This window comes from Oncorhynchus gorbuscha, linkage group LG15, assembly GCF_021184085.1.
Source record: "Oncorhynchus gorbuscha isolate QuinsamMale2020 ecotype Even-year linkage group LG15, OgorEven_v1.0, whole genome shotgun sequence".
Taxonomy (NCBI): domain Eukaryota; kingdom Metazoa; phylum Chordata; class Actinopteri; order Salmoniformes; family Salmonidae; genus Oncorhynchus; species Oncorhynchus gorbuscha.
Genome location: NC_060187.1, coordinates 64509191 through 64536902, shown reverse-complemented (window position 1 = coordinate 64536902; position 27712 = coordinate 64509191). Strand labels below are relative to the sequence as shown.

At 42.3% G+C, this 27712-nt stretch overlaps 1 protein-coding gene and 1 long non-coding RNA gene across 2 annotated transcripts; both read left to right on the top strand.

Annotated features, from left to right (window-relative positions):
- The first annotated feature begins 7646 nt into the window (after window positions 1-7646).
- Window positions 7647-27198, top strand: LOC123998345 (soluble guanylate cyclase 88E-like). The gene is made up of 17 exons (XM_046303471.1): window positions 7647-9035; window positions 10924-11100; window positions 11412-11544; window positions 11664-11838; window positions 11968-12059; window positions 12289-12546; window positions 16334-16532; window positions 17239-17361; window positions 17678-17798; window positions 21390-21519; window positions 21866-22012; window positions 22338-22484; window positions 22715-22871; window positions 23586-23695; window positions 25512-25601; window positions 25849-25967; window positions 26210-27198. Exons 2-17 carry the CDS (start codon window positions 10973-10975, stop codon window positions 26610-26612), a joined length of 2532 nt encoding a protein of 843 aa, XP_046159427.1. The 5' UTR covers window positions 7647-9035; window positions 10924-10972; the 3' UTR covers window positions 26613-27198.
- Window positions 12926-15595, top strand: LOC123998346. Its single transcript, XR_006832256.1, has 2 exons — window positions 12926-14109; window positions 14931-15595. It is a non-coding gene; the product is annotated as an uncharacterized LOC123998346 (long non-coding RNA).
- Window positions 27199-27712: the final 514 nt, after the last annotated feature.

Below are 27712 nucleotides of genomic sequence, written 5' to 3'. Positions count from 1 at the left end.
GAGTCACAGCTCTAGATCCTCCTGTAAATGTCCTGAAGCCAGTGTGTGTTCCTGTTCCACACACAGAGCCCCTCATCCTCCCCTGGGTCTGTGTTGTTCCTACCGCAACACAGCTCATTACTGGGGCTCACTGTCTACACACCACTGTGTACCACTCACAATGTATCCCACCTACCAACAATTACCAAATAGCGTGTGTATTAAACTATTCTGCAATGTTAATGTTTACTTTTGTCGTGACGTTTTCGTGTATACTATAACTACCCTGAAGTTCTTCTTTTTCATTTTTAAATGTTTTAATGTGTGAACAATTGAATGAAAAGAGGATTTGGTGGCTTCATTACAAGAGTGCTTTAGTAATGAGCCCATAAAGATTCCTGCAGGCCAAACAGAAGGGAGAGGATTAGTGCTGGACCAATCAATCATATAGGCAGCCATTTTGGCAGACCCCTCATTGGTCGGTTCTACATAAGGGGCCAACAGTCTGGTTTCCGTTTCCCCATATTGTGTGGAGATCCTGCAAAGTCCCAAAATTTTGCACAGATTTTCCAAAAAAGCAGCCAAAGCTTAACCACATTGAGACATGTCTAGGGATCCACAATTAAAACATACACACATGCAAGCAGTGGCACACACACACACACACACACACACACACACACACACAGCCAGACAAAGTCATCTAAAAAGAGGTGACACAGAATACATTTTTGTTCCTCCGATTCAAACTGTTACTGATATTGCGACACAGACATAAAGGCTAGTGTACGCAGGAACAATAGGTATTTACAGCCATGAAATAAACCCTCTATAAGTCTCCTGCAAGCTCATAGAAAACATAACAGAACCTTTTATAAATACATCTAAGCTGATTAATTAATTGTATTCAAAATGGCTGCCAGAGTCAAGACAGTATAAGAATTTTGAAGCTCTGTCAAGTGCAAGGCTGAGGATCCAATCGAGAGGAAGGACTTTGAGTGGGATTAGAGGGACACTGGGCTGTTCCAGACCCACCAGAAGGACAGACTGGTGCAGTAGTCTCCAGCAGAGGGGCATCATTAACTCACCACAGACAGAAGTGCTGCTGGGCTGAGGCTGACAGCTGAGAGGGAGCAGAAGAGTTGCAGTGGATTAACTGGTGCCAAAGTTCAATACTACTGTCGATCATTGAGAAGAAAAAAAACATTTCTATAGCTATAATAAATCTATACCATCTATATTAGATCAAATGTGAAAATGGTAATGACGTAATAGCTTCCTTCAAAGCTTCAATTCAATGAAACATGGTGAACAATGAATTCTGGGACTGTTTTACAAGGGGCGGAGTATTGAACACGAGTAAGAGCAAAAAGGTGGTGTCATACGATTGAGTCACTATAAACTGAAAACAACCACACACAGTGCACAAATCACGCGTCACACTTTATCTTAAAGACATGGCAATGGTGTTGTTGTGTGAATGATTTATGACAGACACAACACACATGCTGCAAGCAAAGCGACAGGCATGCAGCAGACACATTCTCTTTTACACACACTCAATGCTGATAAAGCGGATTCAGCAGTAGTGGGCTTTTACCTCACATACTCAATCAAACACACACACACACACACACACAGCGACACCATTCCTTTGCATGCCTTCACACAGAGATAAGCCTCTCAAGTGAGAAAGACTGAGCTGATCAAACACCTCACAAACTCACACACACACACACCCTGCCTGTCGCTTCGCCCAGACCTCCTCTCAGATGACTGCTTTCTGATGCAATTATCTCCCGTACAGAGGGGATTATGTGTTCACTTTTGTTTCCCAGTGATCTGTGTCTGCCATCATTCTAATGTGTCCTCTCTGTGCACCCTATTCTCAGGGGAATCCTAACAAATACTATCTGACCTTGTCTATATTTAGCTGCTTCCACTCTTTGACACAAACCCACAGGCGTTCCCCGACAGGGAATGGATTGGAACATGGGGAATTTATTCCCATCGGATGTAAAGGAATACAAATTGGAGATTATGGTTCACTGCTGTGGAAAGTGGTGTTAGTGAGGAAGAGGCATTATTAGCTTTGCACAGTTTGGACTGTTTTTCCAGTCTTTGTATTATGGATAAATCATTCAAGGTTCTAGATGTAATATCACAAAAACTGCCCAGTTCAGCATTTGCTGAAGTAAGACTGGCAAAAAAGATTACTACTTGTGCAAGAAATGTTGTTGTCTTTTGAAAATGATTCCACAACACTTTGAAAGTCACCTATCTTCAGGTCTTTTTATGAAATTGTATTGATAAAATATTCTATCTGTGCCAGACTGGGTTCAAATGCCTTCCATTACATTGTTCTATATTTTTGTGACTGTATATACAGTACCAGTCCAAAGTTGACACAGGGTTGACACATCATTCCAAGGTTTTTCTTTATTTGTACTTTTTTTTTTTACATTGTAGAATAATAGTGAAGACATCAACACTATGAAATAACACATATGGAATCATGTAGTAACCAAAAAAGTGTTAAACAAATCAAAATATATTTTATATTTTAGTTTCTTTAAAGTAACCACCCTTCGCCTTGATGACAGCTTCGCACACTCTTGGCATTCTTTCAAACCAGCTTCACCTGGAATGCTGAGCACTTGTTGGCTACGTTTCCTTCACTCTGCAGTCCACAACTCATCCTAAAACATCTCAATTTGGTTGAGGTCGGGTGATTGTGGAGGCCAGGTAATCTGATGCAGCACTCCATATATCTCCTTCTTGGTCAAATAGCCCTTACACAGCATGGTAGTGTGTTGGGTCATTGCCCTGTTGAAAAACAAATGATAGTCCCACTAAGCGCAAACCAGATGGGATGGCGTATCGCTGTAGAATGCTGTGGTAGCCAAGCTGGTTAAGTGTGCCTTGAATTCTAAATAAAGCACCCCCACACCTCCTCCTCCATGGGTGGGAACCACACATGCGGGGATCATCCATTCACCTACTCCGCATCTCACAAAGACACGGCGGTTGGAACCAAAAGTCTCAAATTTGTACTCATCAGACCAAAGGCCAGATTTCCACCAGTCTAATGTCCATTGATCGTGTTTCTTGGCCCCAACAGATCCCTTCTTCTTATTGGTGTACTTTAGTAGTGGATTCTATGCAGCAATTCAACCATGAAGGCCTGATTCACGCAGTCTCCTCTGAACAGTTGATGTTGAGATGTGTCTGTTACTTAAACTCTGTGGAGCATTTATTTGGGCTTCAATTTCTGAGGTTGGTTACTTAACTGAACTTATCCTCTGCAGCAGAGGTAACTCTGGGTCTTCGTTTTCTGTGGCGGTCCTCATGAGAGCCAATTTCATCACAGCACTTGGTGGTTTTTGCGACTGCACATGAAGTAACTTTCAAAGTTCTTGAAATTTTCCAAATTGACTGACATTCATGTCTTAAAGTAATGATGAACTGTCGTTCCTCTTTGCTTATTTGAGCTGTTCTTGCTATAATATGGACTTGGTCTTTTACCAAATAGGGCTATCTTCTGTATACCATAACACAACACAACTGATTGGCTCAAATGCATTAAGAAGGAAATAAATTCCACAAATTAACTTTTAACAAGGCATACCTGTTAATTGAAATGCATTCCAGGTGACTACCTCATGAAGCTGGTTGAGAGAATGCCAAGAATGCGCAAAGCTGTCATCAAGGCAAAGGGTGGCAACTTTGAAGAATATAAAATATATTTTCATTTGTTGAACACTTTTTTGCTTACTACATGTCTCCATGTGGTATTTCATTGAATCTCAAATCTCAAACACTTTCCATGGTCATATGATTCCATATGTGTTATTTCATAGCTTTGATGTCTTCACTATTATTCTACAATGTAGAAAATAGAAAAAGAAAAAAAAACTGGAATGAGTAGGTATGTCAACTTTTGACTGGTACTGTATACTATATATAAATGAAAATCAAATGTAATTTATTAATTCAGTCATTCAGATAGGGCGATGGGTAATCGTAATGCTAACAATGCTGTGTGTGTGTGTGTGTGTGTGAATGAACAGGGAGGGGGGGAATCAGTATACAAAACCATGGTAGAGCTGTCACAAGCCAAGCCAAAATTGGATTAGTGTCACCCTTGATAAGGAGAAGGGCAAAAAAAGGAAGAGGGAAAAATTGGAAGAAGGAAACGGCTACTTTTTTTCTCCCCCTTGCAATAATTTAATTTCAAATTCAGGGCACTGAACGCATAAACACACTGTTATAGAGCCGGGTAAAGTTAATGGATTATTTATATGCAGACTCCAGAATATTTCTTTTTCTCAGCAGTCAGTTTTTTCCTTCGTTTTACAACTGCCTTTGTTAGGCTTTGACACCAATTCTGCACCTCCAAGAGGACTGTGTTTCCATTGGCGGCTGTTGAAAAGGCCTTGTAGAGAGCGAGGGGAATGGGAGCTGTGATTTGTCAGGGACTATTAGCTTCTCACCACACCGACTCACATAGAAATCAATGCAAAAGAATAACGGACCGCCCCACACCATGCTTTCTAAACTGCCCTGGAAGATTCAATAAACTAATGCAGAGAGGGAGGGAAGATAAGAGTATTAGGTATTAGTGCGACCCATAACAATATAGCTAGCTACAGTACAGCATCTCTGCAGGGATGGGGGAGGAGAGAGCGAGAGAGAGCGAGAGCGAGAGAGAGAGAGAGAGAGAGGTAGGTGAATGTATGACAGACGAGTGAGTGAAAAAAAGAGTGTAGAAAGTGGGGACAAGGAGAGAGAAGAGCGAAAGAGGGAGAAACAGACAGACAGATAGACAGACAGACGTAAGAATGAAGATAGCGAAAACTCAGAACTTAAAGGAGGGTGGAGGGAAGAGTGATAGAGTGAGAGGAAGGGAGAATGGGAGGCCCTAGGAGGATAAAGCCACACAAGTCACCCCATCGACATTGTTGTTAACATTCAGTTAGAGTAGCTGCTACCTCTGCCGCTGTGTATACAGTAAAACCAATAAGAGGCTGGTATCATGGGATTGAGGGAGAGAAATATGGCACATTGTTGTGCTGGGAAAGCGATGAGGGAGGAGATTGAGAGATGGGAGCCGGATAGATTCCTATGAAGTATTCAACTACAGGGCACAAAAGTTACAGCACATACAGCACCGTAGCTGAGATTTCCATTTACCCCACCCTGTGAATCATCCATACAGCTTTTGCGCAGTCACAGCCCAGTTATACTACAGGATTTGCAATTTTATCAGGGGCCAGAGGCAGTGGCAGTACGGAACAGAATGTTAGGCTGTACTGTTACTGTCATGATCTGGCATCTGATAAGTTCAGGTTTAACACAGTGGAAATGTTTCAAAAAGACCCCCACCTATAGCATTTGTGTTTCCATCTGCATGAAATGACAATAATGGCATCGAATGTTGATATACGGTCACTATTTATACGGTCACTATTTCAATGGAGCAGACCATTTATGCAGCCAACTCGGGTGTGCTGAATCAGGTATGCACTATGCAATGGTCTCTTCCACCTGGCACCCTTGTGATCAAATCATCCACCAGTTAAGCTGGTTGAGGCTGATAACAAGCAAGGAATGGGGGGGGGGCTGTGAAAAGTAGCACTGAGTGCAGATGACAGGATCAACGTGTGGTGCTGCACACTACCATTTCAGATATCATTTGAATGGACTTGGCTGCTTTCAGAAGCGACAGTCCCTTTACACAGGTACTACATGATGTAATACAGCTGAAATCAAAGCAAAATCACGAGTCATTTCCCCTTTAAAATAATTGCCTTAGACATCTGTGTGGAGAGATACTTCTTGGCACCAACAGCACATTGTTATCTTCCTCCATTTCCCAGGTTAGAAGAAGCAACAGACATCCTGGGTCGCTCCTGCACAGTTGTAAAGAGGCCATTAAATAAGACAGTAACACCTGGAAGAAAGGGAGAGGCGGCGAGAGAGAGAAAGGGAGGAAATCCAGCACTGGCAGGAAATAATATCACACAAAATAAAATAACTACCTCTGGTTCACCACACACCTGTCATATTGTTGTAGAGAGTGGGGGAGGAGGGGCCATTTGTGGTTGGAATAGGTGAAGTAATCTTGTTGAATTAGTTTCACCATGTACAGGAGGACCTGGCCGGCTAACGGCTAATTTCCGTCATTGATTCAGTAAACAATGTTAGCCTACACTTGGTTACATGAATAATACACAAGATCCCTAATTAAAACGCGTTTTGTCTTTGAGTTTCCTCTTTGTAACAACAGGTAGGCCTTGAAGAGCTGTAGCTTATGATGAGAATGGTTGACAGAGCAGACAGAACTGCTGTGGTCAAACAAGTTGTTCTAAGATTATCATAGGCAGTCACAGGAGCATTAAGGGTTTGAAGTAATTAGGTGCAGCTACTATGAAAAAGTGTGCAAGCAATGCCGACTGGAGCTTCACTTACAGCGGTGGTAGTTAGTGATGGGTCTTTCGCGAACGAACGGCTCTTTTTGAACAGACTTTTTTTGGTGAACGTCGAGAGCCGACTAGAATCGCTTCGGAGAAAGAGCCTTTCGTTTGGCTCCCTGATTTGCATACTGCACTGCTTTTTGATTCTCTAACGAGGGTGACTCTAGACGGCAGAAACACATAGTGGGGAGAGTGCGTCAATGTGGTCCACGCTTCATTTTTTTGCAGGCTACATAATAATTTGGCCAAGTAAAAATGTATTTGAACGCGCATTTCACGATCTGACATAATGGTTGCCTACCTTTTGTGCTTTGTATTGGATATTTGCTATTTGTTTCATGGTTCTACGTAGATGTTAAGCATTTTAAAGAGGCGTTTGGGAACCAAATGAGCCAATATTATTATTCAACCATGCTGGTCATTTATGAACATTTGAACATCTTGGCCACGTTCTGTTATAATCTCCACCCGGCACAGCCAGAAGAGGACTGGCCACCCCACATATGCTCTCTCTAATTCTCTCTTTCTTTCTCTCTCTCGGAGGACCTGAGCCCTAGGACCGTGCCCCAGGACTACCTGACATGATGGCTCCTTGCTGTCCCCAGTCCACCTGACTGTGCTGCTGCTCCAGTTTCAACTGTTCTGCCTTATTATTATTTGACCATGCTGGTCATTTATGAACATTTGAACATCTTGGTCATGTTCTGTTATAATCTCTACCCGGCACAGCCAGAAGAGGACTGGCCACCCCACATAGCCCGGTTCCTCTCTAGGTTTCTTCCTAGGTTTTGGCCTTTCTAGGGAGTTTTTCCTAGCCACCGTGCTTTTACACCTGCATTGTTTGCTGTTTGGGGTTTTAGGCTGGGTTTCTGTACAGCACTTTGAGATATCAGCTGATGTACGAAGGGCTATATAAATAAATTTGATTTGATTTGATTTGATTTGAATGAGCCGGATCACCGAAAATACTCAGAATGCCCATCACTAGTGGTAGTGTAGTTTCTCTCTCTGTTGACGTCCATTGATGTTTTCATTTGAATGGAGAGCGTTGTAACAGTGCCCCCTAGCGAATATTTAGAGAAAAGTAGATGAGCGCATGAAAGCCTAATCAGTTGTCGGTCGAGCATATTCTGTCTGTGTAACACAACACAACACACAGAACAGGTGTTACACAGACAGAATAGAGGCTCGGCCGACAAGTGAGTTAGTGCGCTCATCTACTTTTCTCTAAATATTCGCAAAGGGGCACCGTCACACTGCTTTGCAACAGAACTAAAGCTTCGAAAATTAAGTGTTTATACAGTATTTGTATAATTAGCTTGCTTCTGCGCGCGTGATGCAAGGAAGGGTGGTGGGGAGATCAGTCGGCATTGGACAAAAGTGGTATGGCTGGGCCACCATATTTGTGAATATTTGTAGTAGTTATTCAAACCAACCTGTTATCAATCCCAAAGGTTTTGGTTTTTAGAAACGGATAGATTTGACCTACTTGGACAATAGGTCTATAGCCTGCCCTACAGGCTAACAACATAGCTGATATATACTCTCCCTCCCCTTCAGAGTTTATAGAACGGGCAAAACCAGTGCCTCAATAAGCAGGGCTGCTCGTAACCAATTTACATTAACTGAGGGCTATAGAAACGTTTTAAAGACAAGCATACTATCACCAAGACAATGTTCACAATCACAGGGCTTTCTCAATCCAACCGTACTTGCAACATGAGAGACATAATATTCCCGCGGGTTCTGATAACGGGTGCGTTTAGCATAGCATTACAATAGAGCACTCCACGAGCATCTGTAGCCTTGGCTAAACCAATGCTCCAACACGTAAAAAATAAAATTGGATTAAAAAACGACTACAGGTTACACTTTAAATTCTAAAACCTGATAGATAGATATTTATATCTTTAAATATCTTCCCTTTATCCGGACTGCAATTTTTTTTCTTAATTTTAATGAACAAATCAAACCCCGAAAATCCATTGAAGGGCTGCTCCAGACGTTGCCCATCCCATAACCTAGGCTTAGAGAGCCTTCTTATTTTTTTTTAATATATATATTTGTCACAATACATATTTGTCACAATACATTTCATAGTCCACAGCCCTATATGTACAATTAAACACTATATTGATTTATTTAAAACATTTAGACTTATATCACAGGGGGGGCATGCCCCTCTTGAGAGATTCCCCACAATAAGCCCACACACTTTTCCTTTTGGCCTTCATAACCAAGATCCAAAGACAGACTTACAGTACACACACACACACACATTGGCCTGCTATGTCTTCAGCGAGCTAGAAAGTCACCACTATTACCTTTTACATTTACATTTACATTTAAGTCATTTAGCAGACGCTCTTATCCAGAGCGACTTACAAATTCTTTGGTACCTGCCAGAAACACGCCTTGGCACGCTTATTTTAGGCCCTGCCACCCATTGACTTGATAGAGAAGTGTCTGAAGAGGGCCAGTGTCACGAGCAGGTGTTTGGCCAGTCAGATCAGGGAGCAGCATTTTGGCGTTCGCTCCCACAGTTGGACCAGCGAATTACATACCACTGAGGGACTGCAGGTAAGGGACCCATATTTTCACTCTCTTCTTCTGCTTTTTCTTTTGGAAAACTTTTGATATACTATGGGGAAACGTTTGTGTTAGCTGGCTAAATGTTGTGGAACATAGATTCCGGATAATTTTAGGTTCGAGGTGCCATAGACTAGAGGCAGTACTGTGCAGTGTAGTGTCTTATTTAAAGATGAGTCTTTAAAGGATAATATTGTACTATTATAAAAGTCTTCTGATCAACACTGACAAAAGAGTATTGTGTAACAGCGTGCAGAGGTAGGGAGATGTTTGAAGAGGTTACCTGACACTCAAACCTCAGGGTAAGAGTTTAAAGTAACTCAATGTGTCTGTATATGTACACTTGATTTGTGTCCATGTGAAAATGTATTTGTGATATACAGTGGGGCAAAAAAGTATTTAGTCAGCCACCAATTGTGCAAGTTCTCCCACTTGAAAATATGAGAGAGGCCTGTTATTTTCATCATAGGTACACTTCAACTATAACAGACAAAATGAGAAAATTAAGCCACTCCTTTGTTGCCCGGGCGGTGTGTTTGGGATCATTGTCATGCTGAAAGACCCAGCCACGTTTCATCTTCAATGCCCTTGCTGATGGAAGGAGGTTTTCACTCAAAATCTCACGATACATGGCCCCATTCATTCTTTCCTTTACACAGATTAGTCGTCCTGGTCCCTTTGCAGAAAAACAGCCCCCAAAGCATGATGTTTCCACCCCCATGCTTCACAGTAGGTATGGTGTTTTTTGGATGCAACTCAGCATTCTTTGTCCTCCAAACACGACGAGTTGAGTTTTTACCTAAATATATATTTTGGTTTCATCTGACCATATGACATTCTCCCAATCTTCTTCTGGATCATCCAAATGCTCTCTAGCAAACTTCAGACGTGCCTGGACATGTACTGGCTTAAGAAGGAGGACACGTCTGGCACTGCAGGATTTTAGTCCCTGGCGGCGTAGTGTGATACTGATGGTAGGCTTTGTTACTTTGGTCCCAGCTATCTGCAGGTCATTCACTAGGTCCCCCCGTGTGGTTCTGGGATGATTTTGACCCCACATGGTGAGATCTTGCGTGGATTCCCAGATCGAGGGAGATTATCAGTGGTCTTGTATGTCTTCCATTTCCCAATAATTGCTCCCACAGTTGATTTCTTCAAACCAAGCTGCTTACCTATTGCAGATTCAGTCTTCCCAGCCTGGTGCAGGTCTACAATTTTGTTTCTGGTGTCCTTTGACAGCTCTTTGGTCTTGGCCATAGTAGAGTTTGGAGTGTGACTGTTTGAGGTTGTGGACAGGTGTCTTTTATACTGATAACAAGTTCAAACAGGTTCCATTAATACAGGTAATGAGTGGAGGACAGAGGAGCCTCTTAAAGAAGAAGTTACAGGTCTGTGAGAGCCAGAAATCTTGCTTGTTTGTAGGTGACCAAATATGTATTTTCCACCATAATTTGCAAATAAATTCTTTAAAAATCCTACAATGTGATTTTCTGGATTTCTTTTCTCATTTTGTCTGTCAGAGTTGAAGTGTACCTATGATGAAAATTACAGGACATCTTTTTAAGTGGGAGAAGTTGCACAATTGGTGGCTGACTAACTACTTTGTTGCCCCACTGTAGGTGTGAGATTGAGTAAAAAGGAGAAAAACATTGGTTAAATACTACACGTTAAGTGCAAGTACTGCACATGTGCTAGTACTAGAGTAGAGCAAGATGTTAATCTTTCTCAGAAGACCCAAAAGGGATGATTTATTGATTTTGGAAAATATTTGTGGCAATGAATAATGAGGGACTTCATAGTTTTTAATATCTAGTTCATCCTATATGCAAAATGACTCCGACTGCAGGTGTTTTACACTTCTCTCCTTACCATTCCTCAGTAAAGCAGTTAAACTTGGCAGAAATCTGGAGGTTCCCAACCCCCTTAAGATGTACGGCCTGTACTTGGAAGCGGTGAATGATTATATCAACGAGTCGTACGGGGAGGATGTATGGAGGCTGATAGAGGCCCGGGCAGAGATACCGCATCTCAAGTTTGTCCGCCATCAGATGTACAAGTACGGCCATATCCCATCTTAACTGTCGGGGCAAACTACATCTCTCTCTGTACCCATCATATACGTCATATTTACTTTATATTCTAACTTTACCAGGAAAGGAAGTCACTTGAGGTTTCACTTGAATCTCTTTCCTGATAGACTTGGCAAAAGCACAACAAGTTAACATAGACCATCAATACATAACACACACACAGACAACAGGTCAATGAATGCACTAACTGTAAGTCGCTCTGGATAAGAGCATCTGCTAAATGACTAAAATGTCAATGTAAATGTCATATCTAGGTATCTCCCTTCTTCCCCTGCAGTGACAACCTAATCCTGCGGCTGGCCAAGGCTGCCGGTGAGGTCCTGGGGAAGACCCATGATGAGCTCATGTATGCCTTCGGGGTTTACATGGTGAAGAGGATCGGGAACTATGGCTACGAGAGGATTCTCAAGGTCACCTAGTGACTAGTGGCCCTCCTCAAGTGTCACTAGGCATAATTGGCCCTAATTAATGATCAATACACTGGTGTGTGTGTGCAATGTCATTATTTATCCCTTGTCCATTCATCCAGGTGTTGGGGCGTAATGTGCGTGACTTCATCAATGAGCTGGACAACCTGCACGAGTACTTCCGCTTCTCTTTCCCCAAGGTGCAGCCTCCCAGCTTCTGCGTGGAGGAGGAGTGTGAGACCAGCCTCACCCTGCACTACCGCAGCACCCGCAAGGGCTTCACCCAGTTTGTGAAAGGTAGGTAGGGAGCACCACAGAGGACAAACATAGCAAAGCACTAAATTATATTTGGTAATACTATACATAGGATGCATGTCACACATCTCCAAACTGTAAAAATACTTGTTCTCTCTTCCCATACTGTAGGCCAGCTGTCTCAAGTGGGAAGGCAGTTCTACAATACAGACATTGAAGTTGAGATCCTGTCCAAAGAGGAGACTGAGAAGATGACATATGTGGTATGTACTGTACTGTGGGCATGTGCCTATCTGAAGCTACTTATTTTCAACAATTTTATGTACACCCCAGCGCACGTGCAAGTAACTCCTCTGACCTAGGAGTGCATCACTTTCCAAGTGCTAATGTATGCCCCATTGTCAAACAACTTTAGTTTCAGGCCCCATTGTCATGAAACGCACAACCTTAAGATCCTCACAGCTGCGTTGCCGTGATGTCTCTTTGCCGCAGATCTACAAGATGAACTTTGACAACGCTGCCTTCAAGCACCGCATGCCCCAGCAGAAGACGGCCCCAGGGTACGAGAAACTACCCATGAAGAGGGGCATCTTTTTCGACATGTTCCCCTTTAGTGTGATCTTCCGCCGGGACATGACCATGTACCGCATTGGGGACGGCCTAAAGGAGGTCTTCTCCGACCTGCAGGGCAAGAAGGTCAACGAAGAGTTCACCCTGGTGCGGCCCATGCTGGAGTTCAGCTGGGACAACGTGAGTACAGGAGGGGAGAGAGAGTGGGATGAGGGTTCTGTTACATTTGGTGTGGTTTTTCCACTTACCTAGGCTATTGTTGTCAATCCAGAGTTTTTTTTGTGGATATTTGGGTAATTTAGTAACATTCAACAACCCCCTTTAATGGTCCCAAACATTGAAAATCATGTTTTTCATCACATTGGATGATATTTGGATGAAATCAGTTCTAAGTAGGGTAACCCAAGTATGAAGAATGTCTGTAGCTGGCACATTGATCATGTTTGATCATAAAGTTACTGGTCCCTCCCCCTTGTCAAACGCTTGGATTCAGTCAGGCATTACCAAGGATTTACTTCCTGCTTTATCCAACGTCACATAAAGCCGGAAATGTAATACACCAACGGTAGCGTCGTATCATCTTAAAGTATTTAAATATGTTCCGCCTTAAAACCATAATTGCATGTGTTCCTACGCCTTGCTTTGGCTTTGTTTACAAACCGTAGGCAAGCTACTAGTAGCTAGCTCAAGCAGAACGTACAACCAAATATATATATATTTTTATATATATTGTTAGCCAACAAGCTACTTACCAGCATGCCGGAAAAAAAGCACATTGTGACTGGATGCCATAGTGTAAACGTTACACTATTTTCTGAAGAAAGAAGACATCCGACAGCAGTGTCTCATTTTTACTTTGGGTGGACAGGCTTCACCGAAAATTACAATTATGTCACGGGTGTGCAGTGCACATTTTGAGCAAAGTTGCTTTATCAATTTGGGAGAATATTCGATTGGTCTCGCCAGGAAGCTAATCCTAAAGACTGATTCAATACCATCATTGACAGTGGAACAGTGGGTCTTGCCAGGAAGCTAATCCTAAAGACTGATTCAATACCATCATTGACAGTGGAACAGTGGGTCTCGCCAGGAAGCTAATCCTAAAGACTGATTCAATACCATCATTGACAGTGGAACAGTGGGTCTCGCCAGGAAGCTAATCCTAAAGACTGATTCAATACCATCATTGACAGTGGAACAGTGGGTCTTGCCAGGAAGCTAATCCTAAAGACTGATTCAATACCATCATTGACAGTGGAACAGTGGGTCTCGCCAGGAAGCTAATCCTAAAGACTGATTCAATACCATCATTGACAGTGGAACAGTGGGTCTCGCCAGGAAGCTAATCCTAAAGACTGATTCAATACCATCATTGACAGTGAAACAGTGGGTCTCGCCAGGAAGCTAATCCTAAAGACTGATTCAATACCATCATTGACAGTGGAACAGTGGGTCTTGCCAGGAAGCTAATCCTAAAGACTGATTCAATACCATCATTGACAGTGGAACAGTGGGTCTTGAAAGTGCTGAATGTCATTATGATTTACACTTTTCATCTCCTTTTGGTCTTTTCACCATCTTCAAGCTGTAATGATAGACATTTTGGAAAATTCAACATCTATTTTGTCTGCACAGCTTCCCAGGCAACCACCACAGCAGGAATGCTGTGATACAAAATCTGCTTTCCAAAGGCAAAGAAGGGGGGGTATGCTGTGAAACATGTGAAGACAGACCCAACATACTGTAAGCCATTTATTAATTTCCAGTGGTGGAAAAAGTACCCAATTGTCATACTTGAGTAAAAGTAAAGATATGTTAATAGAAAATTACTCAAGTAAAAGTGAGTCACCCAGTAAAATACTACTTGACTAAACGTCTAAAAGTATTTCGTTATAAATATACTTAAGTATCAAAAGTAAGTATAATTGTTAAAATATTTAAGTATCAAAAGTAAAAGTATGAATAATTTCAAATGACTTATTAAGCAAACCAGACGGCACAGTTTTCTTTAGATTTTATTTACTGATAGCTCGGGACACTCCAACACTTCAGACATCAATTTCAAACAAAGCATTTGTGTTTAGTGAGTCCGCCAGATCAGAGGCAGTAGAGATGACCAGGGATGTTCTCTTGATAAGTTTGTGAATTGGACCATTTTCCTGTCCTTCTAAGCATTCAAAATGTAAAAACAACTTTTGGGTGTCAGGGGAAAATGTATGGAGTAAAAAGTACATTCTTTTCTTTAGGAATGTCGTGAAGTAAAAATGTTCACAAATATAAATAGTGTAAGTCCAGATACACCAAAAAACGAATGAAGTACTACTGTTCATTTAAAGTCTGCACCAATTAAGCATTTCGGGCACAAAAAAATTCAAGATACAAACATTGAAACGTTTCACAAAAAAGTGCACAACCAAATATTGCATATTTCCAATTGAGTACTTCAAAAACACCAGAAAACACATTGTAAAATGAATAGATCACTACATCAACGAATCGATAGCATCATAACTAGGAACAGTAAATAAAAAACATTTCAAAAACATTACCGGCTGTGTCGACAGATTCCTGGATCTCCTCTTCAACAAGGTCACGCTTGATCCAGCATGTTTACAGTGTGTGGGGAAGCTGTGTGAGCTGTCCATCCCAGGACCCCTGTTTGCCCAGTGTGAGAGTTCTGACAAGGAGGAGGCCATAGTGTCCCGCTTCTTGGAGGTGACTAAAGTCTGCTTGATTGAAGCGGGGTACATGGGTCCCCCTCCCCTCCCCTCCCCGTCAATCTCTGTGGTTGGTTGCATTACCTAAAGCCTAAGTAATTAACTTTTACATGATATGATATTACATTTTGTTAATTTCTATGTTTTTTTAGCATTTGGATGGGAGATGAGTGTTAGAAATTGTATGAATCAATGGGGTCCTGGACACTAGGGTGGCTGGGTGCCTATATTAGACTTATGGCTCTAATTATTTATTTTATGTCAAATGATGTCTCACATTTATTTCCCACCATTAATTCTCATGAGTGTTCATGTTGATCAATATTTTGGGCTATGCGGTCCTATTGTAAATGATCAAATATTTGTCTGATCAATACATACAATTCTGAACATATTGCTATTTATAATGCAAGCATTTCACTACACCCACAATAACATCTGCTAAATATGTGTATGTGACCAAAAAATGTTATTTGATTTAATGCAGAGGCACCAATAAATTGTCCAGTACACTTATTGTATGCTGTTTGTATATTCTCTTATGTGTAAGCTTCTAAAATCACTCAGGCTTTACTATTCTTGTGAAGAAGTGTATCAGTGAGCTGTATTCTGTAATTAGTTATAAAACAATAGAAATGCAATTGTGTATTACTGCTGTTTGTCTGATATCCAACAGTTCTGTTGACTATGAGAGCATTTTGCAGAGAAAATAGGTTGAGCCTACAATTTAGGCTATGAATGACATGTGGCCCATTGTTTACCTGGTCATCAATGACATGTGGCCCATTGTTTACCTTGTTACAATGACCACAAGGGTGTTTCAAAGAGCTGTCAGTCAAGGCGAGCTCATGAATCTATGCTCCCTGCCCAATCAACCTGTTCTTTCAGACTTCCTGATAGTTAGAAATGAGAGAAAATGTAACATTTCTTCAATTCTGAGCATTTTAACAGTGTACAAATATTATGGGTGATGTTTTTGTCATTCAAAGGCTATTTTTACTTGGGAAATAGGATACCTGTGCGGGACCTTTAAGCATCACCATGTCCGCATGTATCAGGGCCAGTCTCAGAATAAAGCATCTCAGAGTAAAAGTGCTGGTATAGGATCAACATTGCCTTCATAATCACAATAAATAAGGTTAGATGGACAGTGTGGACCTGACCCTAGATCAGCATTCCTACTCTGAGACACTCTGTGAATAAGGGCCTTGGATTTGACTGAAGTCATCTGTTCCCATGCTTCCCCTCAGATCTACACCCACCTTAACAATGTGTTTGAGCTACTGTCCAAAGCTGTGGTGGAGAGCAAGCAGAAGGTGAATGTCCCTAAACTGAGCAAGGAAAAGGAAGACGAGGGAAAAGAGGAGAACGAGAAACCGAAAAGAGAGGAAGAGAGAAGTACAGAGAAGTCAAGGGTCCGCCCGTCGCCACAGTCAACCGACAGGAGAGGGGAGTACTTTGTCCCTAACAATCTCTAGCACATGTCTAATGTTTAAGTGATTTTGATTAATTAAGGTCCAATGCAGCTGTTTTTATCTCAATATCAAATAGTTTCTGGGTAACAATTAAGTAAGTTACTGTGATTGTTTCAACTAAAATGATCAAAAAGAAAGACAACTAGCTTCTTAGTAAAGAGCAATTTCTTAAACAAGAATTTTGCTCGGACTGTCTGGTAGTGGGGAGGGGGAAACTAGCTGTTATTTGCAGAGGTTTGGAACTCTCTTTCTTATTGGTCTATTCACTTAACCTACTGCCTGGTGATGTCAACAGGCAGGCCAAAACTCCATCCCACCAAAAAGGCTGACATTTCAAGCAGTCCTTTCAAACAGCTCTTACACTAAAAGGGTATTATAATACTTTTCATAATTTCACAGTATTATTCCAACCTCATAGTGTGGAAATATATATAAAACACAGGAAAATCTCATTTTTGACTGCACTGGGCTTTGAAAGTCTTCCAACATGTGTAACAATAAATCATCTCTGTCAGTGCTGTTATAAGCATGAGTGAAATGCATAAAACAAATGTCACTCACTCAGCCACCTATTCTCCCTCCCTAACTCAGTCATTCCCTCCCTCCCTCAGTCATTCATTCCCTCCTTTCCTCCCTCCCTCCCTCAGTCATTCATTCCCTCCTTTCCTCTGGCCCATTAGATGTGAAGTCTGTGGAGGAGATGAAGGGGGACCAGGAGTTTAGCAGTGCTCTGACCCAGTACAACAGCTCAGCCAACTCAGGGGGAGAGGACATCGAGCTGCTCGCCTTCCAGACTGTCACCGGTGAGAACCCCTTCTTCCTCACCCTCCACACTTCTTTTTATCTATCTTCCCACCTGTCCAGCTCACCAAAATAAGCTTACATGCTACATAGCTTTGTTCTCCTAAATTTGACAGGGGTACAGAAATCCACCTCAAGGCCAGAATCAAAACAGTCAGTGATTGCCCTGTCTATTTTGAATGAAGTATTAACTATACCATTTTGAATAACTAGAGTGTAAATGGTCTTGGAATTGTTGGTGACAATTCTAAATTTCAAACCAATGTTTCCAAGTTCTATGTCTGTGGATGACGCCACCCTTCTCTTCGTCATCCCCAGGGAAGTGCAGTGAAACCATCTTCGAGGATATGAGGGAACCTCCCAAGAAGCCCCTCCACCTGAAGGGTCAAATGAAGTACGTCCCCCAGTGGGACTCGCTCATCTTCCTCAGTACGCCCATGTAAGACCACCCACAACATCCTTACAGTACCTAGTCATTATCTGACTATGAAGGCAATACGTACTCCAATTCAAAACTTGCCTTGAGGCTACAGCTATGTGATGCCACGGTCAGACGTGCTTACAAAGCAACCAAAAAAGGAGAATCCAAAGCTTCGATAGTATAAAAACAAACAAAACAGTATTTTACAAACAAAGATCATTTCATCGACTATAGTCCATCCAGGCCCATGTGAGCCATAACACCAAACCACAAATTAGGTATAGGGAAGGGGAACAAGGGGGTATGCCCAGGTAAGGCTCAATTTGGCAAATCTGACCATAATTCTATCCTCCTGGTTCATGCTTGTAAGCAAAAACTAAAGCAGGAAGTACCAGTGACTCGCTTAATACGGAAGTAGTCAGATGACACGGATGCTACGCTACAGGACAGTTTTGCTAGCACAGACTGGATTATGTTCCGGGATTCATCCAATGGCATTGAGGAGTATACCACCTCAGTCATCAGCTTCATCAATAAGATAAGTGCATTGACGACGTCGTCCCCACAGTGACCGTACATACATATCCCAAGCAGACGCCATGGATTACAGGCAACATCCACATCAAGCTAAATAATAATAAATAATAATATAATAATAGGCAAGCTAAAGACTAGAGTTACCACTTTCAAGGAGGGGGACACAAATCCGGACAGTTATATGAAATCCTGCTACGCCCTCAGACGAACCATCAAACAGGCAAAGTGTCAATACAGGATTAAGATTGAATCCTACTACACTGGCTCTGACGCTCGTCGGATGTGGCAGGGCTTGAAAACTATTACGGACTACAAAGGGAAACCCAGCCATGAGCTGCCCAGTGACACGAGCCTACCAGACAAACTAAATGCCTTTTATGCTCGCTTTGAGGCAAATAAACACTGAAGCATGCATAGAGCACCAGCTGTACCGGACGACTGTATGATAACACTCTCCATAGCCGATGTGAGCAAGACCCTTTAAACAGGTCAACATTCACAAAGCCGCGGGGCCAGGCAGATTGCCAGGATGTGTACTCTCAAAGCATGCCAGGACCAACTGTCAAGTGTCTTCACTGACATTTTCAACCTCTCCCTGACAGAGTCTGTAATACTTACATGTTTCAAGCAGACCACAATAGTCCCTGTGCCCAAGGAAGCGAAGGTAACCTGCCTAAATGATTACCTCCCTGTAGCACTCACGTCGGTAGCTATGAAGTGCTTTGAAAGGCTCGTCATGGCTCACATCAACAGAATCATTCCCGGATACCCTAGATACTCAATGTGAGGAAGACAAAGGAGCTGGTTGTGAACTACAGTAAAAGGTGGGCCGAACAGGCCCCCGTTAAAATCGGTATGGCTGTAGTGGAGCGGGTCGAGAGTTTCAAGTTCCTTGGTGTCCACATCACCAACAAACTATCATGGTCTAAACACACAAAGACAGTAGTGAAGAGGGCACGACAACACCTTTTCCCCCTCAGGAGATGTGGCATGGGTCCCCAGATCCTCAAAAGGTTCTACAGCTGCACCATTGAGAGCATCCTGACCGGTTGCTTCACCGCCTGGTATGGCACCTGCTCGGCATCTGACCATAAGGTGCTACAGAGGGTAGTGCGTACAGCCCAGTACATCACCGGGTCAAAGCTTCCTGCCATCCAGGACCTATATACTAGGCAGTGTCAGAGGAAAGTCCAAAAAATTGTATAAGATTCCAGTCACCCAAGTCACAGAGCGCCAACGGCAAGCGGTGCAGGAGCGGCAAGCCTAGGACCTAAAGGCTCCTTAACAGCTTCTACCCCAAGCCATAAGACTGCTGAACAATTAATCAAATGGCCACTCTGACTATTTACATTGACACCCCCCCTCATTTGTTTTTACACTGCTGCAACTCGCTGTCTATTGTCTATGCATATTTACTTTACCCCTACCTACATGTACAAATTACCTCAACTAACCCGGAACCCCTGCATACCGGTACCTCATTATTGTTTCTTTATTGTGTTACTTTTTATTATTTTATACTTTCGTTTATTTGATAAATATTTTCTTAACTTGAACTGCATTGTTGGTTAAGGGCTTGTAAGGAAGCATTTCACTGTAAGCATTTCACTGTTATATTCGGCGCATGTGACAAATAAAGTTTGATTCGATTGCTTTCAAATACCCATGATTACCATAATAGAAAACCCAAAACAGGATTTCTGTAAGACGCTGACAGACCCTGCACCCGGACCCGACGTCACCAACAAAAACAAAGAACTCCCTGGTGCTTCAAATTGTGTTGTCAGCCTTCTGTAAGGACAGACACCGGGAGATGAGAAGCAAGTACAGGGACTGAATATTTAATAAATAACCGACATGAAACAAAACACGGACAACGTCTGGAAAAGGGAACCATAATGACATTAATGCTGACTCGGGAAAGAAACTGAGGAAGTGACAGATATAGGGGAGGTAATTCATAACGTGATGAATCCAGGTGAGTCCAATGAAGTGCTGATACGAGTAATGATTGTGACAGGTGTGCGTAATGATAAGCAGCCTGGAGACCTCAAGCACCAGCGTGGGGGAGCGGGAGCAGACTTGAAAGATTTCAATAAATCAATGTTTTACGATTCTAATAAGACAAACCATAAATGTTCATAATGATACTGAACGTAAGGGAAGTTGGCTCTTACCTTAGATAACACTTACTTTAGATATTCCTTACCTTATGGTGTGTCTGTGTTTATTAGCATATGAAAATAATAAAAACAATGATATGCTATATTTATAATATTACTATATGCCTATAAATATGTTCAGTATGCATAATATATATTTGGTCCGATGTTTCATGAACTGAAATAAAAGATCCCAGAAATATTCTGTATACACAAAAAGCTTATTTCTCTCCAATTTTGTGCAGAAGTTTGTTTACATCCCTGTTAGTGAGTATTTCTCATTTGCCAAGGTAATCCAGCCATCTGACATGTCTGGTATATCACGAAGCTGATTAAACAGCATGATCATTACACAGGTGCACCTTCTGCTGGGAACAATAAAAGGCCACTCTAAAATGTGCAGTTTTGTCACACAACACAATGGCACAAATGTCTTAAGTTTTGAGCGAGCTTGCAATTGACGTGATGACTGCAGAAATATCCACCAGAGCTGTTGCCAGAGAATTGAATGTTAATTTCTCTACCATAAGCCACCTCCAACGTAATTTTAGAGAATTTGTCAGTACATCCAATCGGCCTCACAACCACGTGTAACCACGCCAGCCCAGGAGCTCCACATCCGGCTTCTTCACCTGCGGGATCATCTGAGACCAGCCACCCAGACAATTGATAAAGCTGAGGAGTATTTCTGTCTGTAATAAAGCCTTTTTTGTGGGGAAAAACTCATTCTGATTGGCTGGGCCTGGCTTCCAATTGGGTGGGCCTATGAACTGTAACTCAGTAAAATCGCTGAAATCGTTGAAATTGTTGCATGTTGCGTTTATCCGCTTCCCTCTACCTTTCCAATCCATTCTTATCTCCCTTTCTGCCACTCACCCCATCCTTGCTGTCTCTCTCATTCCTCTTCCAGTATAGAGACAGTGGAGGACATGATTAAAATGGGCGTCTATGTGAACGATCTGAACCTACACGACTCCAGCCGAGAGCTCATCTTAGCTGGAACACAGCAGTCGGCTGAACTTCAGCTGGCTCTTGACCAGGTAAGTCATACACATTTCATATATACCACATACCACCCTTTAGAATAGGAATAGCACACAACCGTACGTTGGTACATTGTTAACATCATCAGATAACTCCTCTACTAACTGGGTCAAGTTTTCCTCATCTAAGAATGCAAGACATACTACTATACCCACACACAGTCCTGCTCATAGGCAGCTTCATTTTCAAAGTTAAAAATAAAGACATATGTAGTGTATACTTCACACTGGAAGGGAGAGACAAAGACCATCTCAAGGGCGGGGCTGGATTTGAAGAAGGATGAGGAGTTAGTTGACTGACAGCTCTCTCTCTCTCTCTCTCTGGTGGCTCCTCCCACTCCAGGAGCAGCAGAAGTACGCCCAGCTCCAGGAGATCATCAAGAAGCTGGACGAGGAGAAGAAGAGAGGAGACTCCCTCCTCTACGCCATGATCCCCAAAGCTGTGGCTGACCGGCTCAGGAAGGGTATCACGGCTCTGGAGACATGCCAGGTACTAACCCAGAGCCGTACATTTACAGATACATATACAGATATACAGGGTGCATCCAAAATGGCACCCCATTCCCTATATATTGCACTATATAAGGCCCAGGCTCTGGCCAAAAGTAATGCACTATATAGGCAATAGGGTGCCATTTTAGACACAGCCATAGAATTTGTAGAGGAAACTATCCTCCATGTTAGCTCAAAACATTAAATGACAATAAGGCTCAATTGGAATCCAACGAGCCACCTCAGTTCTGTCAAGCCAGAAGAAACACCACAGTAAAATGTCAAGCATTTAAGTGTGCTGGTATTTCCTTTCCGTTTCCCAGGTGTTCCCGGACGTGACCATCCTATTCAGCGACGTGGTGAAGTTCAACGAGATCTGCATCCACATCACGCCCATGCAGGTGGTGGACATGCTCAACGAGATCTACATCGTCTTCGACACGCTCAGCGAGAAGCACAACGTCTACAAGGTGAATGACTAGGACAATACAAAACAAGGGCCTCTGTGGGAACAATATGCCTGAATACTCAACCAAGGTTGGCTGGACCAAAAAGGAGAACACAGACTCTATTGTCATGCATTGAGTGGCTGTAGCAATGTTTTACAGAGTGGAATATTTAGTTTGTTTCATTGGTAGGATATCATTTATACAGTAATGCTTCTAAACATACAACTTGACTCTTATTCCCCTGGATTCAGGTGGAGACCATCCGAGATGCCTACATGGTGGTGGCAGGCGTGCCCAATAAGACAACCTTCCATGCCCACCACATATGTGACATGGCCCTGGACATGCTGAGCTCCATCGACCACCTCAAAGACCCCTCCACTGGAGACAATATCCAGATCAGAGTCGGTGAGCAGAGACCATTGAAATACAATCTAGTCACTCTATTTCTATGGCACAGACAGTGTAGACAGGAGTGGGCCTTACCATAGAAATATACTACATGTTATCTGATTACAAACAAACTGTACCTGTGATACGTTACTAGCAAAAATATTGTATTCCGATTACAGATATATTTGAAAAACTAGATGATTACTTCTTGGGTTACTTTTAAATTCATAAAGGACGATTACATTATGACACCTTTCTGTTTTCTCAATGACATTCAATTCAGCCTTGAAAAAAAGCCACAAGTTGCTCCACCTGAGCGAGTCTGACCACAAGTCAGAGACCACTATGTTTGATGGATCCTTTTTGTCTTCCTTTAATGCCTCTTTGGGGGAAAGTAATTCAAAAGTAACCCAGATTGCGTTACTGAGTTTGGGTAATCCAAAAGTTACCTTACTGATTACAATTTTGGTCATGTAACTGTAACGGATTAAATGTATATAGTAACCTACCCAACCCTGCATATGACAGACATAAAGCATACACATACTGTACGGTGTCTCTTTATAATCCGGTCAAAAGGAAGATAGGCTTGATATTGTCTAGCCATCCCTGACTGTGCTCCTCAGTTAATGCTGCCAGATTTATACTCCTTAAGGCACCCTGAATCTATAGCCACTGATCCAGGTCCAGTAAAGCAGATTAACTTCATTGTGTGTTGTTTCCCTTCAGGGATCCACTCAGGGATGGTGGTGGCTGGGGTGGTGGGGCTGAAGATGCCTCGCTACTGTCTGTTTGGAGACACCGTCAACACTGCCTCCCGCATGGAGAGCAACGGGGTGGTGAGTTCTGACATTAGAACATAATCTCACTATAGGGTAAATCCATTTGAAATCAATTACTTTTTGACAGCATTCCTTTTTATTTAAACAAAAGGTTCCATACATGTTCTATTTCTTTGATGGACACCAACTCTGTATTCAAGAGCATCTTGTGTCTCAACCAATGGCGGTCACAACCAATGTTCCCTCAAAAGAATGTAGGCACTGAGCAAATTTCAGGTCTGCTGAGCGCAAACCTGAACGTTGTGAAAATTCCGTACAACTTCTGGCATGCATTTACTGTAAACATTGATGCTGTACCCGGTTTAAGTAAGTTTTGACAGTGGTCAAGTAGGCTACTGTGGCTATTTGATCATAATGTAGGCCTACCAGAGTGGCCTACCATCAAAAACAGAGAAAATGCATCCCATAAACTGTTTACATTGAAATAGCTGTTCTATCATTGAGCCTACAGTAGGAGCCAATGTGTGGTGTTCAAAGTAGGTCTACATTCCATGAGACTTTTGAAAAATACATGCAGGGCTTGACATTAACCTGTTTATCCACTTGTTCTTCAGACAAGGAGGTGACTGAAAGGTATGTGTTGTTTGATGCAAGAAACCACTTTACAAAATAAAACCCTAAATTATTCCCATACCATTATTACAGAGTCAGACAAGTTATGCTACCCTCTGCCTATTGACTACTTAGCTTATTCAAGCCTGTCTCAAAATACAACACTGCCCCTTTAAGACATTAACAAAATGTCTTTACCTGACTCGCTTTTCAAAGATGTCTTGAAATGCACACGTTTTGTGCTCTTGTAGGAAGCAATCACTCCCCTATTGCTGACTACAAATTATCTATAATTGGGCTAATAACTTACTAACTAGCAAAGGATATGAACAAATGTACGCACATTGCTACATGTAGCGCTTGCTTTGATCTCAAAACAAGCACATCTACTCATGACCGCTCATGCTGTAAAAACAGTCCAGTTCAAAGTGAATGGCACAGATCCATATATAGCAATGGTCTATTGCATATCGGCCAACTGCAGCTCTAATTGGTTATGGCGCACTGGTCTGTGTAGAGTAAGGGCCTGAGTTGTGCCTGTCATTGCAATAGAAACCTACTCCGATGTGTTCTGCCTACAACAAAATCTCTTGCATACTTAGTTTTGTTTCGGTATATTGCCTTGAATGTGGCTAATATTGCATTGATTCAATCACAATTCCCGCAGTAAAGGGAAATGTTGATAGTGTTAACTAATGGGGAAAACTCTGCGCAGGCTGATATTTCTTCTGTGTGGCAGTCCCGGGGATCTGCGTGTCCACGCACAGCTTAGAGGGAACATTGGTCACAACACAAAAACCTCTGAGGTTACACATTTTTTGATCATTGACGTTTAGGGTTAAGGGAAATGACATACTTAAAAAAGAAATGGTTTGACAACCCTGTTTGTAAGCTTTTAAATTATACCAATTATCAACCGTTTATATTTTCCAGTGATGAAGACATGGATGTCTCATGGTATGGTGGGGTATGCAAAATAGGTCAACTTTGAGCAACTTTATCTCTTGAAAGTTTAGGCATTCAGGTCCATAGGTCACATTCTGAGCACTTCTAGAATTTGGAAGGATTTCTTCAAATGAAAAGGGGTGCTGTCAAAAAGTGATTGAATTCAAATGGATTTACCCAATAGACGCAATCAATTAGCACTGTATAGCAAATCATTTATTTCGTAAGTAGGCCGCAAGTAGATTAATGCGACATTAAGTGAGCTGAATAGTTAGCACTATGTCAGCCATCAACCTCTGTGTGTCTGTCTGTACAGGGCATGCAGATCCACATAAGCCAGACCACCAAAGACCACTTGGAACATGAGCCCTACATAATTGAGGAGAGGGGAAAGATTTTTGTGAAGGTATGTGTACGATGTTCCATCATGGCACTGTGATGCTCCACCTGCCAAACAGACAAAAATGAACCATACTAAATCCATTTTTGAAATCTTTCTATTAGAATATATTTGGATCTCTTCAGGAGTTTTATCAAAGTTCAAAAGTCCTGAAATTGACATTTGCGGCCCATCCATTGGCTGAGTTGACAGGTATTGAACATGAGGACCATGAACACGGTACTATTTCTGCCTAAATTCTGTCCGTTGACAGGGTAAAGGCTACATGAAGACATATTGGCTGAAGGGGAAGAAGGACCTGTCGTTTAAGACTCCAGCAGAGCTCCGCTACAGCAGTGAACAGAAGGACTCAGAGGACAGGAGCTCCAATGGGTAAGTGGAGCAGGGGAGGAGGCAACACCAATCTCTTCTGTAGGGATATACTGCAAGATGCCCTATATCATATGACTGTGAACTGTTCATTGTACTTCACTTCTGTATAGTTAGTAAGGTTCCAACATCAGCCTGTTTGTGGAGCGAAGGGCTTGCATAAGAAAAACACACCTGCTACTAATTTGCTTTGCTTTTGTACATACTGTATGTGGTCATTTTCTTTTATACATTCCAACACACAGGTCCACCTGCACCAACACCAAGCGCTCCACCTCCAACCTGAACATTCCCAACGAGGAGCAGGCAGAGGGCAAGCCCACCCCCACAGAGCTGCCTGCAGAGCCCTTACCTTCACTAGAGGGCGCCCCTGAGGACCCCACAGACCCCACCGAGCCCCAGGAGAAGAAAGTCAAAAAGAACACTAAGAACAACAACAAAGGTGGCGTGGCCAAGCCCGAAGCTCCTCCCCAGCAGGTCAATGTAGTGCAGGAGAGTGCAGTTCTTCCTGCTGCTGCCCAGGAGACCCCCACGGCTCCCCCGGCCTCCGCCGCCCCAGTGCTCAACAACAAGAAGAACAGCTTCAGGCAGCACACCAAGCTGCCCGCCCACCTTCCCATGCGCAGCACCTCCTGCTGCCTACTGTGAGAGGACAGGCTAAAATAATGTGACTGGCCTGCATCTTGTTGACAGTCCTGTGAAGGCAAACCTGAAACTGACCCTAACCTTGAACCTCAACAAATTAGAAAATTCAACATGTTTTTGCTGGTTAGTCATATCCCTTTTAGTTTCTCCCTACTGTGAGATGGACCAGGCCAGACCTCTCAGATCATGGGCCAGCCTTCATGTTCGATATATTGTATGATGCCCTGGTGTCTATCCTATGTTTTTTTCTTAGGCAGGACCTGAAGGTCCCCACAGCAATATTCAGGGCAGCCCACACCTAATGTAATGTATTAATCCATTTATTCAAGGTGGAGTAACAGAGGTAGACAGGGCGGACCACCTCACCTAAGTAATAATAGTGGAAACATTGATGCTCCTAAAATTAAACAAATGTGACATTGCTGAAAAGGGAAAAAACATTTCTCTTCCAGCAAATATATACCGATACTCATGTCTTGATGACGTGTTAAACAGTGGGCCTTTTTTGGTAATACAAGCATCTGGCTAATGTTATGGATTTCTGCATGTTGTTGATAGGAAACAGGTCAATAAATGTACAGTTCATGTACTATTTATTAAGTTATTACCGTCGGTGAAAACACCTTTTCTAATTACAGGATCACAATGGATTGGTATACAGAGTAAGATGAGATCTCAAGAGATGGTTGTATTTTATTTGCATAAACTAGTTCTGAGAAGTCTGACACAAGTTACAGTTCTGATACTGTATTTAATGATGGAATAATATTGACTTTAATAATCATTTATATAATAGCGCTTTTCCTAATGCTGTAAGTGCTTTACTTTTCTGTTTTGTATTTGTAATTTGTTGCACGTTTCTGTATGTTAGCACTTCTTTGTCCATAAAAACTGTACAGACAAACACATCACATGTTCATTTCCTTGTTGATATCTTTAAATGTTTTGCTTGACAATAAACACACAAAACAAATAGTGAATCGCTCACAATGTCAGAGGGACTGCTGAGATTGTATGTGTTCAGAGAACAGGTAAGCACCAGTCAGAAAATACTAAATGTCCAAAATGTGGAATGAAAAGACAGTAAAGTGGACAAAGACACT

Excerpts from the sequence above, each read along its gene's own strand:
- LOC123998345 (XM_046303471.1), top strand. The coding sequence starts at position 10,973 with ATGTACGGCCTGTACTTGGAAGCGGTGAATGATTATATCAACGAGTCG. Across the intron at positions 16,533-17,238 it reads ACAGTCAACCGACAGGAGAG|ATGTGAAGTCTGTGGAGGAG; the intron begins GGGAGTACTTTG and ends CTGGCCCATTAG. Across the intron at positions 17,799-21,389 it reads ATCTTCCTCAGTACGCCCAT|TATAGAGACAGTGGAGGACA; the intron begins GTAAGACCACCC and ends TTCCTCTTCCAG.